General features: G+C 36.3%; 1 protein-coding gene across 2 annotated transcripts in view; it reads right to left on the reverse strand.

Moving 5' to 3' along the window:
* Window positions 1-19,470, reverse strand: part of LOC117421291 (ephrin type-A receptor 5-like) — a 195,212-nt gene that overhangs the window by 20,343 nt on the left and 155,399 nt on the right. For both annotated transcript variants that reach the window (XM_059026363.1, XM_059026353.1), the window contains exons 9-12: window positions 19,339-19,406; window positions 6,352-6,477; window positions 6,066-6,251; window positions 318-379 (exon numbers count right to left, since the gene is read on the reverse strand). In XM_059026363.1, coding sequence (XP_058882346.1) covers window positions 318-379; window positions 6,066-6,251; window positions 6,352-6,477; window positions 19,339-19,406 — 442 coding nt within the window. The remainder of the gene's footprint in view (window positions 1-317; window positions 380-6,065; window positions 6,252-6,351; window positions 6,478-19,338; window positions 19,407-19,470) is intronic.

The raw sequence follows: 19,470 nt of genomic DNA on the forward strand, positions 1-19,470 counted from the left end.
CAATGGTGCTGTCTAGCATGAAAATAGTCGTAAAGTACAACACCCAGACTAGATGCAGATCTGTTTTTTTTTATTAAGATTTCTTTAGCTTTAAGAGGATTTTACATAGTAAAGTCTGAGTTGTTTTTTCTAGGTGTGTTACAGTTCTGTCACCCTTAAACAAAACAGAAAAATGGTATTGTGATGGTTCAGTTAACATGCAATATAAGCCACCGTGGCCACCTTTATAATTCAATCTCATTATTAATGCATGTTGCAATTGTTACTCCCAGTAAATATTAAATTGTAATCACAGGATACTGTTGTGTGGATCCTACCTTTAAAAATGTATCAAGAGAGCCATTTTCCATGTATTCAGTTACTATCATTACAGGTTTACCTAGAGAAAAAAAGCAAACATGAATTATTATTATTTGTTTATTTATCCAAAGCGACTTACAGAGACTAGGGTGTGTGAACTATGCATCAGCTGCAGAGTCACTTACAACAACGTCTCACCCAAAAGACGAAGCACAAGGAGGTTAAGTGACTTGGTCAAGGTCACACGGTGAGTGAGCCGGGATTTGAAATGGGGACCTCCTGGTTACAGCCCTTTTCTTTAACCACCATACCACACAGCCTTTAGATTTGATGTTCAATTATTCTGTCCCTCCAAATGACACAGAGATAACGGTAGAAGCAAAAGTATAGTAATTAGAAATGTTTGGTTTTGGAGTTTTAAAGCTGCCCCGTGTCATAACAAAGTGCATTTCATCATTGCACCACCTTCCTAGATACTGTTTGTTTTGTGGTGATAGTCTGATGTAGTCAAGTACTGTAGTAACCTTGCTATGTACAGCTATGGCCAAAAGTTTTGCATCACCCTATAAATTTAGGATTGAGACATAATTAAACACATTAATTATATGAACATAATTTAGATGTTTTATTTAACATCATGTAATCAAAGAAAACTACAAAATTATATTGCAAAAGTGTACCGGAAGCCATAACAGTAGTAGTTTGTATTTGCAGTGCATTCCATTGTGTTTTAAGACTTCTCGGCATGGACTCAATGAGGCGCTGAAGAGTCAAATTATCCTTTAGATTCCTACATGCTGCTTTACACTTGAGTCCAGTTCGTTTCAGTTGCATGGCTTCTTAGCAGGCCTCCCTGACACCAGACCATTCTCCAAGAGACGCCTTCTCGTGGGGTGTGCAGATGCCTTCACTCCAACTTCTTTCCATTGCCACAGTAAGTGAACACTACTTGAACGATGTAGGTGGTGATCCTGGCAAGCAGTGCTGACTTTTGGACTCCCAGACCTGGTGGCAGCTTTACAGATTCCAGTCTTATATTTCTGGACGATCCTAGATACTGTGCTTTGGCTGCCATAACCTCTGTTGGCTATCTGACAACTGCTAAAACATTCCTTAAAGTGCAATGATGGCTGAGCATGTTTCCAAGGAGGTATGGCTTGCTCTGAAGTTACAAAATCTGTAAAAATAATGCTTATATAGCTTACATCTACCTGTTACCATTTATAATTGTCACCTTTTGATTACTTCTAATTGAGTAACACGTGTCAAAACTGTGATGTCTTCGAAAATCATGTGTTTTAATGTTAATGTTGAAATGTCACATTTATCAATTTTTGTCAGTTTTTAGTTAAGTATATGGAAAACTACAAAACAATATGTAATTTAATATGTTAAAGTAACATTATCCAGCAGGTTTTATACGACTTTATAAAGCAAAATTAGATCATTCTAAGATGAAGCAAAACTTTTGGCCATAGCTATAATCCAGCATGTGCTTTGGCTTACATACAAATAAATAACACAAATGAAACCTTTCAATGCAGAAAAGTCAGCTTAGTTTAAAAACCTGGAAGCTTTTTCTTTTTTTTTTAAAGCAAAGTAAAAAAAAATGTATTTAATCATTATTACAGACTGAATTGCTTAAAATTAAAAATGCATAACAGTAATTAATAATGTTATCCCAGTAAGATCACTTCTTATTTATTCTACACCTTTCTCACAGTACACCTTTCTGACAGAAATGACATCCTTAGTGCTTAATTATCCGTCTGCCTCAACTGTAATGCTGATATTCATGCACTGCAGTCTTTGCAACTGTTTTGGTACCTCATTTTCCACAAGCTTGGCTCCGTGGTATGGAATTAATTAACAGAGCATTCTCTTTAGATTTGCCCTTTATATTTTCATGTAAATGTTATTAATAACTATGTAATTGTATTATAAATCAATTCTAGTTATTTATAGAGAGAACATTGAAAACAAGGAAATAGTGCATTTCAAAGTCAAGAGAATTTTAGTTTTGCCAAAATCAACAAAAATCAAAGTAGAACAAAAAAATCTATTTAAAAAATGAATGAAGAACTACTGAATTTAAAGCAACAAAAATCACGCAGAACTTAGTTTGTTCTTCTGTATATTAGCAACACATAGCACCAATTTCTTATTGCCTGTGTATGGTTGTAGTTAAAATTATTCATAATTACTGAAGTCTCTTCAAGGGTCAATAAAATGTTGTTGATTTGCTTGCATTAACACTTGTGGCTATGTTGCTTATATAGTATATTTATGCACCCATGTCAATGTATGTCATGTTTCTTGTTTTCCGATCAGGCATATTCTGAAGTAGAAAACCTATGTTAGCAATAGAGGGTGTTGGTACACTTTTGTAAATGGAATAAAATGCACCAAATTGTGGTTCTTCATTGGGAGCTCTACTATGGGTACAGTACATGATATGGACATTTGTAAAATGTAAAGATCTCGCTATGTGTTTTATGTTCAATAAGACGTTATGAAAAAATACCACATTGGTGTAAGTACTATATATGAGACACCTAATAAGTCATGAAACTGAACAATGCATGATGATCAAGGCCCTTTATTTATTTTCGTATATAACATTTTACTTCTATGTTTATATATAAAAAGTGCAAGATATAAATATTGATGGACAGATGGAAAATCAGCTCTCCCTGTCTCTATTTACTGTGAATGCTAACAACTGTCTGAGTGACAGTGTTACTCTGGTGAAGTTCAAGTGTTACAGAACACCCTTTAGTTGCTTATAACAAACACAATGCTACCCATTGCTGTCTCCTGTGCTAAACATATTGCTGAAATAACGTTTTCAACATTATATTTTTATTCACATATCTTGTTCATAAATCAACTGGGGAACGAAGGCGAAAAAAAATCAGAAAAATTCTTCTGAGTGGATTGGTAGGCGGCAAAAAACACTGTGAGGATTGCATTTATCTGCCTTACTTTTCCCTCATTAGCCATTTTAAACAGGGATATGCCTGATGCTGATAAAGTGCAGTGATAATTCTTAGAATTGCAAAACGTGTAACTGCACTATGAAGATTTTGAAAAATAAATATGATGTTTTAGTTGTACAGCCATTTAGTTTGAAATTGAACATTCTGAAATCGTTCACAAAAATGTAACAGGTGCTTATAGGGTATTATGTTTTGTAATCCATAATTCCATGATTCAGGACAAATAGGTTTATCGTTATTGTTTTTTTGTGTTTGTTTCTTAATTAATTTTGTTTTTTTTGTAATGGGATGGAAATTACAGGAACAATAAAATAAAACCACAATGTTACAAACTTGGAACAAACAACTCATAAGATACATTTTAATTAAAAGTTAAAAGCCTTCTATTCTTTCCTTTCACAAGAAATGGGAAGCTTCCCATTGCACATTGATTTCTATATTAATTTTATTTTCTTTATATTAGACATAGCCCATGTCCCATATTTCAAATTTTGCAAAAAAAAAAAAATTATATATTTGCATTATAGTTTGTGTGTTTGCTGTTGCAAAACTTGAATGCGTTTTTACAAAAAGTCAATATTGATTTTTTTTGTATCAAATCAAATCCCACTTTTGAGGCAGTGTCTAACTCACTGGGACCTGGAAATACTGTGGCAGAACTTCATGCCGTTTTGTGTACGGTATGGACTACTACCATCTTTTTGCATGGTATTATAAAAAACAATAAAAACGTATTTTGCTTATTACTTTAAAAAAAAAAAAACAAGAGCGTACATGGTTTTGTGCTGAGCAGTGGCACATGGTAATAAATTAAAATAAATGATACTGTACTGTACCTTTATTGTAAAAGTTGCATAGTTTTAAAAATATAAATATAATAAAGCATGGTAATTATATTAGTGCTGGTAGTTGCTTATTTTGCCAGGTTTTCAGTGAACTGATAAAGTAAACTTCGCTTATTGTCACCATTTTTGCCCAGTCCCTTGGAAGTCATATTAAGTGTATATTGAACACACTCTATGTAGCCTAATCTATGTGATCATAAAATGGGCTGAATGAAAATGAGTATTAAATTTACCGCTGTAACAAACACATGTATTAAACTTTTTCTTTCTGCTGCTTCCTAACTGCCAGTTTGTCCCCTCTATCCACTAGGACTTTCTCTCCATCTCAGTACCCATTGACTATCACTCCATCTCCTTCTGCTAAAAACCTAGGTGTTATTCTTGACCCCTTCCTTTCCTTCTCTCATCTCTTCCCTGACACACACTTGCTGCTTCTATTTTAGGAAGATCTACCGAATCCATCCTTTTATCACTACTTATTCCACCCAACTCCTGGTCCAAGCTCTACTCTCCAGATTGTACTACTGTAACTCTCTCCTTGTTGATCTCCCTGCTTCGGCTGTCCGCCCCCTTCAGCTCATTCAAAATTCTGCTGCTCGTCTTGTTTTCTCCCAACCTCGCTACTCTCATGCTACCTCTCTGCTTCTCACCCTCCATTGGCTACCCATCTCTGCTTGCATTAATTCAAGACCCTTGTTCTTGCCGATCTCTCTTCACCACACCACCCCCTCCTACCTCCAATCTTCCTGTCTCCCTATACCCCCTCTCGCCCTCTCCACTCCTCCTCTACTGGCTGACTGGTCATGCCTTCCCTCCACTCTCCATTGCTCCTTCTCTTCCCTAGCCCCTCTGTGGTAGAACTTCAGGACAGCTCCTTCTCTCACTGTCTTCCGTCGCCTCTTCAAGACTGCACATGTAGCTCTCTTGACCTACCCCTTCTACTATGCACTGGACTTGCCTGACCTAAGCACCACATTACAGACTCATCAGCTAATGCACTATCCTTGCACTATTGCACTACTAATATGTCTTTGTTGATATAACTTGCTATAATCCTTACTCGTTGCATCCTAGTTCATATTGTACTTCAGTAGGATTATTTGCAAACTGCAAACTATACTCTATTTAAACAGAAACCCCGTAATGCCCTGTAACACCTGTAAGTCACCTTGGATAAAGGCATCTGCCAAATAAATAATAACAACAACAACAACAACAACAACAACAACAAAAAGCTGGCCTTAGCAATTTAGTCAGGACTTTTTCTTTGGATAGAAATGCCAGAAGTTTTCATCGTGTCTCTTTGTCTTCTACCGAGTCACATCGAAGATTTGATAAATCATTTGTTTGGTTTCATTCATCAGTAGAGTTATGACTGATAAAAATATCAAAACAATTTCAGTAATACATATAGCACAGGAGACAGCAAATGTAATTTGTGCGTTTGTTGTAAACACTAAAGGGTGTTCAGTAACACATTAACATGTATCAGTTTTCAGTAGTGCAGTAAATTAGAAGTCTTTTTTGCAAACTTAGAAATTTATATAAATGTATCTACCAAATGTACAAATTTCACTTCAAAATCGATAAAATAAAAAGAGCTTTGTTTTTGTAAAAGGTTAATTATTTGGTACAATAAAAGGGCCTTGAGTATACTATACAGCCCCATGCAGCACATTTCTTAAGGATAAATATTACAGTGAGTATGCGATGCGATGTAAGCCAACCTATATAGAAAAGTCATAAAAAAAGATTTAAGTGCATTCCTAAGACAGATCGGTTTGCTGTGTTAAGTGGAATTATTTTCTCTAGACTGTGTGGCCTTGAAATTAACTTGTATAAATACATTTACTGTATAATGCACAAAAATGATTACATTGTAACCTCAACATATTTTCGCAGACCTGTACAAAATACTTACTCTTCGTCACCACCCCTTCTAAATGGATGATGTTGGGATGATCAAACTGCCCCATGATGCTAGCTTCTCCTAGGAAGTCTCTCCTCTGCTTATCAGTGTAGCCTGCTTTCAGAGTTTTGATAGCCACAGGGATCTCCCTTTTTCCAGGGAGCTTTAGACGTCCGCTGCACACTTCTCCAAATTCACCTATGTAAGGGGAAGAAGGAAAGAATACATAAAACAATCAGTGTTCATCAAGGGGCAGATAAAATGATATGCAAAGTGACAAAAGGTTACTGTTTCTTACCAGCTCCTATAACTCTTTCTATTGTAATACATGATGCATCGATTTCCTTTGCAAATTCATGGACAGCTTGATTCGGGTCTTCATAGGTATGAGGGTCAATATATGTCCGCACACCAGGCAGTTTAACTGTGTAAAGAAAGTACATTTCTCATTACAATGAAACATTTTGGATACCATTTTAACCACTTTTTAAATGTTTATATTTGCATGTACCAGATCTGAATTAAGACTTTTTTTTTAATTGGCAGCCAGGAACTTCAGCTTAATTTACAATAGTGCCGCTATAATTATGGTTTCAAATTTGTCAGCAAGTGTGATGTCCTTTGGAATATAAACACTTTGTGACATTGTTTCTTTAAATCTGTAAAGAGACCTTCAGTAGGATCAGTATTTTAAAAGATAAAAGGAGGGTCAAAACATTACAATTTCCCCTGTGTACATAGGAATAATACCGTATTACTTCGATTTAACGCTGACCTCAAATATCAGCTTTTTAATAGACGCTGCCCTCGAATAAACGCCGCTCTCAATAAAGAAACGTAAAGGTATTTTTTTCTAACCCTGTTCAAAAAATAAAGAAAGAAACTCTGCCTATGTACATGACACCCCCGAAGAGATTGTAACCTCAATCCAGCATGTAATACAAACTAATGTACACCCACCTTAGTACGCAAATGTTATTTTATAGTCCCGACAGACAACCCAAATGAATTACTTTCAGCACAGCAGTCCTTCACGTCCCTTTTTTTCCAGCAGAGTTCAGTGCCAACACAGCAGGGGATAAAACAAGCGCTGTCTGTTTACCTCGTCGTCAGCTTGGATGGTGAAAACTTAAGACTCAAGAGGAACTTAGAGCTTTGACGGTCATTCTAAGCGCTATCTGAAAGCTGGCTGACGATATCTTCTTGTAGGGGGTTTAGTAGTTTTGCTTTTTATTCAACTGGAATTTTACTCAGTCATGTATAATCATTTATAAAAAAAACTTGCTTACTATCTATGAGAAGATTTTGTTTCGGTTTCTCTGACCGAGTAATTACAAACAAGCAGGTAAATTACAGTGCTAAAAAAAAATAATAACCGAGTAGGATATATTTTAGTTTTAACAGAAATCAAACCGATATTCAGAGGTAATATTTTTCCTTAAGAAAAACAACTGCATCACACTCAACTACAGTTATCTCTCCTCTTCTTGTCCCACCCCATAGCAACCAATACAGACTCCTGATTCGCTGGTACGTACTCCCCTGACCTTCCAACTCCCACCTAATAGGCTCTCGTTAACTGTCAGTAAATGTACTGTATTCAAGCCCGAAAAACACACAAGAGTATAGTGCTGCAGATCGGAGCCTCTCATGGCGCAGTTTCTAAAATGCCTTAAATCATTTAATAAAATATTGCCGTGTTTGTAAAGCATAGTACTGTTAATAAAGGCCGCCCTCGTACAATCGCCGCCCTCGTTTAAGGACCGCAGTCATTTTGATCAATTTAAAATAAACGCTGCGGCGCCAAATTGAAGTAATACAGTGTATGCATATATATATATATATATACACACACACATACAGTCTAACTTCATTATAACGAACTCCCCTGGAACCTGGAGAAATGTTCGTTATATCAGGTTGTTCACTATAATAGGGTTTGCTGCAGAATAACAAAGAAACACCCAAATTGAATTTAACATCTTTATACAGTAAGTTCTTTCAAGACAACTTCACACTGATCAACATTTAAACTGTATATTTAAAAGAAAACAGTGAAGAAATGAACAAAAGAAAACGTACACTTACATGCTGAATACAGTAATTACGTGCCCTTTTTCTTGAAAAACATATCTAGCGTCGATTGCTTCATATTTTTCTTGCTTTTCTCAATGCACTTTGTGTGAGGATGGCAACTGTAGCATACATTACACATGATTCGCACGACAATAGGTTATCAGTGGATCAGCCTTATCTTCGAATTAGCCTACCAAGGTCTTTCTTTTCACTGAGAGAATAACACATTCACTGGAGAAAGTTCAGTGTCAGTCACTACCGAGATCGTTTTATCTGGGTAGATTTTGTGAAAGTGATAGTTCTAATAGGGCTAATTTCCATTGAAAAAAAAAACGTTCTTGCTGCTTGGATTGTTAAAAAATTGAGTTTGTTATAAGAAGGGTTCGTTATAGTGAAGTACCCCTCAAAAAAAGAAACAATATTTCTTCTTCAGTCATAATTTGATCAAAAGAATTGCATTTTATTTAAACACGTTTTGCTGACAATGTCACATGGTCAGGATCGAAAACGCATGGCGCACGCCAAAACAACAAAACGTGAATATTCTCAAAATTAACACCATAAGACTTGCAATATTCATGTGCATTCACTGCACGCGGAAGATGCCGAGATGTGGCTATAAAAGTGCAGGGTTCTGAGCTTGCATGTCTTATGCTTGGATGTGGTGTTTGCTGTAGACACATTTGAAGTTATGCCTAGACTTACCAAGGCTCAATGGAATAATGTTATTGGACATGTTATGGCACGGCGTCTGAATGTTTCCCAGAGCACTATAGGATGTCTTTGGCACCGATACCAGCAAGGTGGAACAACACGACGTGACAGGTTCACCACTGAAAACTCTACAACATCTGCAGTACCAGGAATGCGTAGAATTTCCAACCAGACTGTCAGAAACCGCCTACGGGAGGCAGGTATCCGAGCAAGAAGGCCAGTTAGAGGAGTGATTCTTATGCTGCAACATCGTCGACTACGACTTCAGTGGTGTCATCACAGAGTATGGCCCATACAAAGATGGAGAAACATGGGTGTTCAGTGATTAATCCAGATTTTTGCTTCAACGTTAAGATGGAAGGACCAACTGTGTGCGACAGGTTGACAGATTTGGTGGTGGGAGTGTCATGGTGTGGGCAGCAATCTCAGACAGTGGCAGAACCAACGTTGTTCATGTTCAAGGCAACCTGACAGCTCATCGCTATTGTCATGAGATCATATGGCTTCATGTGATCCCATTCATGAACCATCGTAACATCATTTTCCAGCATGGCAATGCACGACTGCACACAGCCTGGACCACCAGAGCTTTCCTCACTGAGAACAGTGTTCAAGTGCTTCCCTGGATGTCTTGATCACCAGATCTGAACCCCATTGAGCATTTGTGGGACAAGCTTGATCGATGTATGCGACGACGTCACCCGAGCCACTTGAGCAAGAGTGGGTTGCCATTCTTTGGCATGTTATCCAGGCTCTGATTCGATCCATGGGCAGGAGATGTCAGGCCGTCATCTATGCCAATGGTGGGCATACCCGTTACTGATTTCTGTTGACCTTCAACTTTGTTTGACCTTCGAAAGTGACTTTATTGAATGTCTATGTCTGTATGAATGTCTGTACTAGTTAAGGTTCGTTGGAACTGTCTGTTTTACTATGCAACTTCTTTTTTAGTATATATATATATATATATATATATATATATATATATATATACACACACACACACGTGTCTGTGTTACCATGTTTCATTACTGTATTTATAATACTAAACCGTGCTTCGCTATAGTGTATAATTCTTGCTTACGCTTTGATTTCCTGAAACTTGCATTAAGCATTTAATACTGCGCTAGCATTGTTTGGGTTATGCATCAAACTTATCATACTGCTATCTGCAATTCAGTTACTGTGGTGCAATATACAGCTAAAGACTATGGCTACTGACATTTTATTCACATTACTATTACAAATGTAGTGTATGGAAAAAGGCAAAGGATGTCACATAGAACGAGGTTGCTGTTTTTCTGTCAGAAATCTGGCAACCCTGACAGACAGTCTACTGCGGCTTGCTCCTCTGACATCTTTGAAGAAAGATGGGCCCTATACATGAAATGAATTAACAACATGTATGCACTATCTACACTTGTTTCTTTTAAATACAGTAAAATACTTAATGGTTGCTTAAAACTAGCGACCTTTACTTAAACATTATAGCCACATGATTTATGGTTTCATCTTTGTTTTTATGTTGAACTATAAATCTTGGTTAAAAAGCATTTAAGGAAATTCCCCCATTCCACCTGATAAAGCCACACAGGAAATTATGTCATTAGATCTGAGTAGAAAAAAGTTTAGTCAAATATAAATAGATATAAATAAAAACACAGTTCCCACCTTGTGTTAAGAGCCACCACAGTCACATTTTGTTAATTGCAGTGTTTATAGTTTAGAAATACTTCAAAATAAGATATTTTTTAGTAATTCACATGTTTCCAGTAAGTATAAACTGCAACCTAATGGTTTATTTTACATAACAGACAATATTGTTCTGTTTTATTAACTTGAACTACCGTTGCCATTTTCACTCATAATAATTTGATTGGGTAATGAAAAGAAAAAATAGTAAAACCATCATCTATATTTAAAAAAAAAACTGTATAATTCTGTTTGAATTTGGCGAGGTAGTGGTCTCTGTATTCAGCTTTTTTCATAATTATACATTAGTCTAACACTGTCAGAAATTGAATCGTAAAAAAATTAAATTATTAATCAATTTCTTTTGATGTTTTTATAAAATCTCGATCTGGTTGGCTACGGTGAGAGCACCTTTGAGCATCACAGCCTTTAGTACCAAAATGCAGCCCATCAGCAGTTTCTATAGCTGGGGTTGAAATGGTTGCATTGAACCTTAACAACATTGCGTATGAAAAAAAAAAACTATTTGTGTTCAAATTTTAACACTTCTGTGCCTAACGTAACTGTTACATCCTCAAAAACGCTTGCTCAGTGTTGCCTAACATAAGACATTAAAAACATGCTTTCACTCCGGATTGGTTATTGAGAAGATAACATGTGGTCGGTGGTTCTAATTTTATTATGTTACAGTGATAAAATACCTTCGATGTGACACAGTTGTTAGACTTAATTTACAGTCTGCTCGAATGCTAGCGCTGGCCAACACAATGATACATCCTGAGCAAATTTAAAGCAAATTTTTCTCTGCAATGAGCATAGATAAACATTTTCCTTTGATTAGGAGCTGTGTTACCATCTTGTGTTTCGTGGAATTCGTTTTGAAGTGACGCACCTGCATTTCTCTGCGCTGTAATGCATGCTCTTTGGTCAATGTGACGATACAGAAAGACCCTCCTACTTCTGAGATTGTCATGTCGACATTATTGAAACTTCTCACGTGTGTGGGGAGGCACTTGAAACATGTGGCCAAAGATACTCGATAAGTGGCTTTTATTTTTTTTCTTCAGTGATGTTTGAGGTCAGTGATAAGAGGCTCAAAAGGAATCAGGTTTTATTTATTTTTTTTTTATTTGCAGTTGCTGTACTTTTAACCTTGTATATCAAACTGTGTTGTCTGGTTGAGCTGGTTTTGGAGAGAAACGAGTTAAGCTAATTTTTGATTTACCTGCTTATGTAAAATATATTTATTTAACTTTAAAAAAAAAAAAATAGTTGATCTAATTGTATTTTTCTACCATCCCCCATTGTATTTTTTAATAATAATTCACATATAAATTGACAATTTTATTCATAATATATGAGATTTTTCTACATTTGAAAACAAAATCGATTTAGAATATTAATTCTTGATTTTTTTTTTTCTCCTCTCCCTCACTCCTCTGAACATTTCAGGATATCTTTTTTTTTCCTCCCTCAAAAAAATAAAAAAAATAATTTATTGTAATTGTTGCTTTCATTGTATTTTGTGTCCTTGTCCATTAAAAAAAAGAAAAAAAATACAACAAATACATGGGAGGCGTGGATAGGTCAGACCGGATGCTGGAGCCGTACAATGACGCAGAAAGAGCATGGCATGGTATAAGAAGTTTGGCATGTACATGGTCCAGATCTCATTGTGCAATGCCTACATAGTGTACCCAAGTACGGCACTAGAGGCTCAGCTCACATTTCTTGAATTTCAGACCTCTGTGATCGCCAGCCTTTTGTTCAATACACAAGGAGTACCAGAGACTGAAAGATCAGAAACTGTGGCAAGGCTTAGTGAACAGCATTTTATTAGAACACTGCCAAAGTCTGGGAGAAAAGCCTATCCTCAAAAAAGATGGCCTGTATGTTCCCACAAGGGCCTACGGAGGGATACGGTACTACTGTCCATGCTGTCCCTCTCATCAAACAATAATAATAAACCACACGTATCCACCCCACAATTATACATACACGGTCACCAGTCCTGGGTGAGTGCAGTAGTGCTCGTGGTGGGTGACACAGTTTATTTCTGTGACAGTAGTGCAGTGCTTTCCTGGCTTTAGTGCTGGCCCTCGGAGACAGCTCCGGAATCGTGTTCGCCGTCTAGTGTAGTGTTACAAACAAGACGATTACACACACGCAGACAAACAAACAAAAAACACTCACGATACTGTTTCACAATTCTGTACGAGTTCTCTCACAGTCCTTCTCAGTTCTCTCCATATAAACCAATGCGAAGGAACAGATTACGATTTTCTGTCCCCTTTTATGCTGTCACACGTGACCCCTTGGTAAATGAGTGCAACCACCTCTCCAATTTGTGGCTGCCATGTCGTTTCCCTTCCGGGTCAATGCGTTATTGCAACGGAGTCTCGCCCCCTTCCCTTGAGCCCTGGGAAAGAACTGTCAGACCAGCTCGTCCAAAGAACTCACAGGTCGGGAGGGAGATTTACAACCAAGAATCATTGTATTTCTGTCACAGTGACAAATAAGTGATTTTTACTACATACAATGACATTACCTCAGATTGCCTGGGTATCTCGTTCTTTGGTGGCATACTGGGCACATGAAATTAGGGTGGGTGATATACACCATGGGCTGCATAATTCAGTGGAAAAGTCAATGTGGCCTGGTGTCAGCCTAGAGCATGTAATACCCCCCAAATAAATACAAAGATTTACACAAATACATACGCAAATCGAGCAGCTTAAAAGTCTCTAAAATCTTACTTCAAACATACAGATTTTAGGGACTAAGAATGATGTAGGTATAATACATTTTATGAAAAAAGTTTTGCATACAATAGCTGCATTTCTGTGGTCACATGACTAAAAATCCACAAAAAATTGTCACCAATGAAAAGTTCAGACAGTGACAAAATGAATATATATATATATATATACAGACGTGCTCAAATTTGTTGGTACCCCTCCACAAAAAAAGAAGAATGCACAATTTTCTCTGAAATAACTTGAAACTGACAAAAGTAATTGGCATCCACCATTGTTTATTCCATATTTAACAGAAATCAGACTTTGCTTTTGATTTTTTATTCAACATAATATTGTAAATAATAAAACAAATGAAAATGGCATGGACAAAAATGATGGGACCGCTAATCTAATATTTTGTTGCACAACCTTTAGAGGCAATCACTGCAATCAAACGTTTTCTGTAGCTCTCAATGAGACTTCTGCACCTGTTAACAGGTAGTTTGGCCCACTCTTCCTTAGCAAACTGCTCCAGCTGTCTCAGGTTTGATGGGTGCCTTCTCCAGACTGCAAGTTTCAGCTCTTTCCATAGATGTTCAATAGGATTCAGATTAGGACTCATAGAAGGCCACTTCAGAATAGTCCAATGTTTTGTTCTTATCCATTCTTGGGTGATTTTAGCTGTGTGTTTTGGGTCATTATCCTGTTGGAGGACCCATGACCTGCGACTGAGACAGAGCTTTCTGACACTGGGCAGTACGTTTCGCTCCAGAATGCCTTGATAGTCTTGAGATTTCATTGTGCCCTGCACAGATTCAAGGCACCCTGTGCCAGGCGCAGCAAAGCAGCCCTAAAACATAACCGAGCCTCCTCCATGTTTCACTGTAGGTATGGTGTTCTTTTCATTGAAAGCTTCATTTTTTCGTCTGTGAACACAGAGCTGATATGACTTGCCAAAAAGCTCCAGTTTTGACTCATCTGTCCAAAGGACATTCTCCCAGAAGGATTGTGGCTTGTCAATATTCATTTTAGCAAATTCCAGTCTGGCTTTTTTATGTTTTTCTGTCAAAAGTGGAGTCCTCCTGGGTCTTCTTCAATGGAGCCCACTTTCGCTCAAAAAGCGACGGATGGTGCGATCAGAAACTGACGTACCTTCACTTTGGAGTTCAGCTTGTATCTCTTTGGCAGTTATCCTTGGTTATTTTTCTACCATTCGCACTATCCTTCTGTTCAATCTGGGGTCGATTTTCCTCTTGCGGCCGCGCCCAGGGAGGTTGGCTACAGTTCCATGGACCTTAAACTTCTTAATAATATTTGCAACTGTTGTCACAGGAACATCAAGTTGCTTGGAGATGGTCTTGTAGCCTTTACCTTTACCATGCTTGTCTATTATTTTCTTTCTGATCTCCTCAGACAACTCTCTCCTTTGCTTTCTCTGGTCCATGTTCAGTGTGGTGCACACAATGATACCAAACAGCACAGTGACTACTTTTCTCCATTTAAATAGGCTGAATGACTGATTACAAGATTGGAGACATGTGTGATACTAATTAAAGAAACTGATTAGTTTGAAATATCACTATAATCCAATTATTTATTATCTTTTCTAAGGGGTACCAACAAATGTGTCCAGGCCATTTTAGAATATCTTTGTAGAATAAGCAATAATTCATCTCTTTTCACAGCTTCTTTGTTTTATTCTATGACATACCAAAGACATGCAAGTATACATGATAAAATAGCTTTTAATTTCATTACTTTTCAGGAGGAATGAAGCATTATTTCAATGAGCTGTAAGGGTACCAACAAATTTGAGCACGTCTGTATATATATATATATATATATATATATATATATATATATATATATATATATATATAACATACGGTCATTCGTTGTAAAACAGCTGACTCACAAAATTCTTGCAAGAAGTAATAAATAAAGTAAACAAAAGTACAGTAATTGCCTGGAGACATCAGTGAGTTCTAAAATGCCGTAAACAGTTTTTCTTTGTGTTAAGTGACACCCAGCAAGCAAGTAAGTCTGCCTGTCTCTGAGTGTAACTGGTGGCGAGAACAAACAAAGGCGTGGTGTTTAAAATGTAAAGGTGCAGAGCGGCATTGTAGTAAACATCAAGTGTACATGCCAGTGTGTAAAAATAACATGTAGTTAAGACGTTTGTGTAGTTTTACTTTACAGAAAAACAATAACACTCGAGCTGTAGTATAAAAATAAATAAATGTGCATATTTACATAAAATTTTTTAAAAAAAGAATTCAGCAGTAATAAGTTCTTCAAGCCAATCTGTTCTCTCTACTGGGACTATTTACTTGTGAAAGGATACGTTCAATAAAAATAAATTTAAAATTTAAAATATTATTATTATTATTATTTGTTTTATTTTTTTTTTCAATTTTATAAGCACAATAACCCACGAGAGGATGTATCTTTCCACACTTCTGGGTGGCTGAAGGCACAAGGGCCTTTTGCCTCACAACGTAATCAGGTGTGAGGTAAAATATGTCCAAGATACAGCCTTAAATTGCTGTAATAAAAGTCAATGCAAAGATTAATCACATTGGGACAAGCGGTTCCCAAAATATAGCCTTCAATAGCTCAGCTGTTCTGTAGTATCAGTAGTGTAAAAAGAATGTTGACACAGCTACACTTACACAGTATATGGAGTAACTTATTGTAACGAGTGTCCATGCAAAGTTTAATCCAATTTGGGCAAATGGTTCTGTATCCTTCATTAGCCCAGCTAATTAGAGGCCAGGTTCTAAAGATATAATATAGTTAAAATAAACATACAGGCATCATCCCCTGTATCGCTGTCGCCGGGGGAGTGTAAGAATAAATGTTACTGAAGCTAATGAGGTAACAAAATTAGTTTTAAAAGCTCCCTTAATAAAAAGCATTAGCAGCGTTCAACAGCACATGTTCAAAAATGTCATTTAAAATCTGCTCCCCTTATCATTGTTTAGTTGAACTTTTCCTTGTTAAAAAGGTTTAGTGCCAACGGTTTTAAAATACATTTTCACTGCTACCCTTATCATGGAATGCTACCCTGCCCATCACATCTCAGTATCTATGCTAAAAGCCTAACCTAAGCTCATTTATAGGTGGTATGGCATTTCCTGACTTCCAGCTGCACTATTGAAGGTAATTTAATTGCCATGTTTTGTAAGATATTTCCTGAATTTTGTGGCTTCAAGGGTCCAATTCACAAAGCTTTTATTCATGAGTTGTTTTTTTTTTAAGAGCTGTTTCTCATTAGTTTTAGGATTGTAGTTTTTCATTTTAAAAAGTGCTAATATTGCTAAATTTGGAGTAAAAAGCTTTGAAAATACGACCTGCATGAAACTTTAATGTCAATGATTTATGTCTGGTTTTTAAGCCAGCCAGACTTTGGTCTTCAATTCACGGCTGATTATAAAACAATCCAAAAACTGAAACAAAAATAACAAATGCAGATGGATTATGTTCACAGTTCGCTCACATTATGCTTTGCAAGCAAACCAATATATGTTGTTTCAGATTTAAAAAAAAATAATAATTATATACATTTTAGGCACTTTTTTCTCATTGGGACTAAATCAATGCAGTCACTCTGTGCATGACATTTGGCTTAAGTGCACTGCCTGGGTGGATGTAAACAAATCAATATTTTTTATTTTAAGTGCATTTTTATAACTACACATGACATTATGAATGACATTGGCTACATTTACAATTAAAATAGACGTAGCACTCTATGATTGTCATGCTATTATTCCTGGAAAAAATCCCTTGACCCGGTCCTTTTTTATTTTGACATGTATTTAGAACAAACGTCTAGTACTGTGCCAGTGGGTGTCATTTTATGGTAATTAAGGAAGGGCTATGCTAATAATTTCTATAGCACACATGATAAGAATCTACTAATAATTAAACATTTATTGCATTAAAAAGGGTGTTTGCAACGACTTTTTAAGATTTTAGAATATTACAGAAATGCTCCAATTTTACTTATCTAATCGTCCACCAGGGTTTACAACAGATGTAACTGAGAGTTCAACTGGTCAAATGATTTTTCTATATCTATATGGTTAAATGTAATTATTTGTTCAATGATTCTATTACGATTCCCTCATAGCACAAAAGGGATTCCTTAATGTGCAATGCTAAAGTTATACCAATATGCTACCATGACTACTAATTAAATGAAGTTTATTTAGAAGTTATTCATTGCTTTGTATTTTGATTACTCAGCATTGCAACTATCAGAATTGTTACACTGTAACATTAACTTCATAAAAATCTCTCTTAACTTCACAGCAATTAACTTCAAAGACAGACTATAAATACTATAATTATTATTTAGTATTAAAATATTTTTTCAACAGTGGGATTTGATGCTATGATCTTAAGGACTATAAACTAAGGGTTTCTTGCTTGATCTAAACGGAGAGCTCAGCTTGTAGCTGAGATTTCAGTGATTTATCAGCTACAGTCTGGAAATATGTATAGCAACTTGTATATTGCATTTCTAATTTATTTGTATAAAAAATGTAATATAAATCGATTAACCTGTTTTGAAATTCATGAAATTAATGTACTTTTGACAATTGTTAGGAAGCACTGATGACTGATGTAAGGAGGTGTATTTTTGTCTCAGTAAGATGACGATTCTGTAATTCGTCCCTTGAATTTGACGTATTGTGATGCATGGAACAATGTAAATCAAACCAAAGTGGCACTGGCCAACCCCCGTCAGGCGTCCCATGCTTGGAACGCGCATTTCCAAAATATAGAAAAGTATAGTACATAGACAGTGTGATAACATCACAAATCCAAAAAAATAATGTTCTATTCTGGGTACCAAAAGTCATTGTAAACATAGCCATTTTGGTCCCAATTCTAACTCATGCATTATTAAAATATTGTTTTGTTTTTGTCTGTTTTAGATAACAGTTTCATGAACATTTTAATAATTCAAAGCAAACAGTCTTTTCTAATTACTCAACCATCACTACATTTAACATATTGCTCTTTTAGAATACTAAATACAGAATGTTCAGAAAACATTTGAAATAATGGATTGTTCTGCTTTATTTATTATATGCATATTTTAGTTTGACACAAATCAACCACATGACAGGCGTAGAGAGAGGTCATGGTTTTCCCTTGTAGAAGTGAAGTGGTGTTGTATCTGTCTGTCAATCCCATCTCTAACTCTCATCTCATTCACATAGACCATTGACAGGTCTCTGTAAGATGAGTAATTGTATTGCAGCCAGTCAGACACAAACTGCAGTTTATGTTCAAATCAGACAGGAAAAAGAGTGAGCTTGTATTTTCCTATTTCAATTAGTAATATAGCAGGGCTTGAAACTCGCACTTGGGTTTCAAAACTTCCCTTGTTAAAGTATATTATTGAATTGACCAGGTGCCAGGAGTTTTAACAATCAGGCTCTAAACTAACTTATCACAGCATGCCTAAATCAAACCCAAATATATAGGTTTACCAACAGGAATTGTCTATGCCTATTAGGGTGGAACATCAAACACCAGGCTCCTCATCATTTAAATAATATTCTTAATTGAATGTAGTTCTAAAATCAGGATTGGGTGCAGTTTCAAGCCCTGATATAGATATTAGATATTATATCACATTGAATAACTACAAATACCTAAATCAATATGAAATAAATTATATTTGCTTCCTTTTACTATGACACAAATAAGTAGGCATATGGAGGATGGTTATATACAGAAATACAGCAGATACCTAAGCACAGATGGTATTCCTGTTTGAAGCCTAGTTTGCACTGAACTTACTGTGACCCTGTGCATTTCGTTTTCAAGTGACTTACTGTGACCCTGTGCATTTCGTTTTCAAGTGACTTACTGTGACCCTGTGCATTTCGTTTTCAAGTGACTTACTGTGACCCTGTGCATTTTGTTTTCAAGTGACTTTCTGTGACCCTGTGCATTTTGTTTTCAAGTGACTTTCTGTGACCCTGTGCATTTTGTTTTCAAGTGACTTACTGTGACCCTGTGCATTTCGATTTCAAGTGACTTACTGTGACCGTTGTGAAAGTGCATCTTCTCCTCCTCTGGATCCTGTTTGGCTTTACTGTAGCCACAGCGCCTGGAATACAAACACAGTGCATCAATCTCACTTTGCAAATGTGTCAATATCCTCTTCGAAAAAC

Source organism: Acipenser ruthenus, chromosome 1, assembly GCF_902713425.1.
Source record: "Acipenser ruthenus chromosome 1, fAciRut3.2 maternal haplotype, whole genome shotgun sequence".
Taxonomy (NCBI): Eukaryota; Metazoa; Chordata; class Actinopteri; order Acipenseriformes; family Acipenseridae; genus Acipenser; species Acipenser ruthenus.